This window comes from Azolla caroliniana, unplaced genomic scaffold (assembly GCF_043228905.1).
Source record: "Azolla caroliniana isolate FFs.n. ecotype wild unplaced genomic scaffold, voAzoCaro1.0.p SCAF_13, whole genome shotgun sequence".
In the NCBI taxonomy this organism is placed as follows: domain Eukaryota; kingdom Viridiplantae; phylum Streptophyta; class Polypodiopsida; order Salviniales; family Salviniaceae; genus Azolla; species Azolla caroliniana.
In genome coordinates, this window is record NW_028230448.1 from 16,187,875 (window position 1) to 16,190,360 (window position 2,486).

The window sequence follows — 2,486 nt, forward strand, 5'->3', positions numbered from 1 at the left end:
ACCTTCTTCTGTTATCATCCCCCCCCCCCCTGGGATTCCTTCTTCACCTTCTTCCATTACAGCTCGCGTTTCCCATTTTCCTTCAACCCCGCCCTGCATGTCATGGTACCTCAGTTTTTTTTTTTTTAACTCTTTCATCGCCTCCATTCTCTGACAGCGAAGAGCTGCACCTTTAGTATTATTAGCCACTATGATCCTTCCTTTCGCCTTAATCCTGCGCCATCTCGCCATAGCTTAATCTCCTCAGGGCTTGCAAAGAAATTCAGAGCTTTTGTTCACATACCTACTTACGGCAGAATGCCGTCTGATTCGTTCAAAAGCTTCAGATCAAACTCTTCGAGTAAGAACGCGAAGCAACCAATCAGGAGATGCGTGGGAGCAGCAGCTGCTTCTTCTTCTTCATCAGATTCAGAGTCAGACGCAGACATGAAATCGCCGCCTTCGAAGAGGAAGAAGCCATTGACGATATGGAAGAAAAAGATCCGTGTAATATGCACAGATCCTGATGCCACAGAATCGTCGAGCAATGAAGAAGAAGATGTAATCTTCCCCAAGCGGCTCGTCAGAGAGATTCTGATACCCTCTGACTGTTGTGCTTTTCCATCAATGCCTGAAAGATCAGACAGTGATAGATTATATAGCAGCAATGGCATAAATTATTTGCAGGCAAAAACTGAAGGAAACTCAGCCTGCGCGAGGAAAGAAGAGAGCTCAGTTTGCAAGAGCCCCGACAAGGACAAGAATACGATGGCGATGGCGGATTGTACGAAGAAAAGCAGCAGTAGAAGGGCTAATGCACATAAGCTTTCCTCCTCCTCCAGTAAGTGCAATGGTGCGAGGCAAAGACAGAGAAGGAAATGGTCTGCAGAGATCCGTGATCCACGTAAAGGAATCCGAATATGGCTGGGAACTTGCTATAGCTTCGAAGAGGCTGCGAAGCCATACGATTCTGCTTCGAGAAAGATCAACTGCTGTCTAAAGTCCCAAGAGGAAATTCTACCTGATTCTGAACTATCGCCATACCCTTGCAATGCCCATGCTTCCTCGGTCCGTCTCTCCCATAGCAAAGATGCAGACAATGGTAGCTTCTTGGATTGCCCCAATGAAGAAGAAGATTTTCGTCCTTTCAAATCATCATCTCTCAAAGAGAACATGACGCCCTTCTCATCCTGCTATTCGGGTTTCGGTTCGTTGTCTCCTTCATCTGTGCTGGAAAATGCCGCCCCAGATGATTGCCAATCACCCAACTTCCTTAACGCAGATCAAAGTAAGTGAAACACTTTGTTTCTGTTAATTGAACTCTTTTTACTATTTCATTTCCTCTCTCTAGAGCCCAAATTTTGGATTAGGTCCTAAGTGCCCCTTCTAACTACATTTTCAGAGGTATCCTACTGTGCCGATGCTTACATCGATGAATCTTCCGCTGATTCAACTGGCTTGCAATCTGATCTTGTCACTAGCAATATGGTCGACCAGATTATGGCGAATAGTGGGATGATGCATTCTCAGCTTAAGCTTGATAGCAGCACCTTCCCAGCTGGATCTAATTCATTGTTATCCACAAGCTCTTATCCTTTGCTCGAAGAATCTCAGTACTACAGTGATTTCAGTCAGATTTTCAACGTCGGCAGATCAGATAGTGAACCTTTGGATCATCTGGATGTGGATATCTTTGCAAACGACGGGTTCAGTGATGTGGACTTTGATAATGAGACGGAAACTCTGGCATGGATAAATGTAACTGAAGTCTGAGAGAAGTGGGGGGAAGGGGATGAAAAAACCTTGGGAAGTAGAAGAAGAAGAAGAAGAAGAGATCTTCTTGTTTCTCCTTAATTAATCAATTTGTTATTATTATTATGTACAAACCAGATTAGCTTGGGATTTTTTTCAGGGCTATTGTCAATTTTATATGCATGCCAATGCAAGTGGTCAATTTTTTTTGTTCTTCTTAGGTCCCATCTATCTATCAACATTACATGCATGCATGAACACATTATAGTTGGGTTTTTGTTTCCTTCTTTTTCCTTTTTTACTTTCCTCTATAGCAATTCTTTTCATTAATTCTGAAGACCCTTCCTCCTCCGCCCTTTCTTCTATGGTAACAAAAAAGACAGATCCTTTGTAAAAAAAGAAAAAATAACGGAAAAAAAGCTTTTTTGTTGTTTGAGCATATGAAATGTAAAGCGTCTTTATTTTATATATAGTCTTAATTGAATGGCAAAATTCTGGCTCTTGGTTAAAGAGAGAAACAGCTCTCTCTTATTCTTCTGCTCTGCAGGAAGCCTTTCCTCAAGTGTATGTATATATTCTACGTTAATATGGTTCTCTTTATTTTGTATTGAAACTCTTGTATCTTTCTCGTGCATAAAGCCTTTCCTCTGGTATCTCTGCTATGAAGCTTTTCCTCCACATCAAAGATTTCTCGTTGCCTTCTGTAATGAATGAAACTGTGTTGTATTATGTGAACAAGTACTTTTCTGGCTAGT

At 41.9% G+C, this 2,486-nt stretch overlaps 1 protein-coding gene across 1 annotated transcript; it reads left to right on the forward strand.

The window, feature by feature from the left end:
• Nucleotides 1–297: 297 nt before the first annotated feature.
• Nucleotides 298–2,155, forward strand: LOC147856360 (uncharacterized). Its single transcript, XM_087329524.1, has 2 exons — nucleotides 298–1,267; nucleotides 1,382–2,155. Exons 1-2 carry the CDS (start codon nucleotides 298–300, stop codon nucleotides 1,750–1,752), a joined length of 1,341 nt encoding a protein of 446 aa, XP_087185650.1. The 3' UTR covers nucleotides 1,753–2,155.
• Nucleotides 2,156–2,486: the final 331 nt, after the last annotated feature.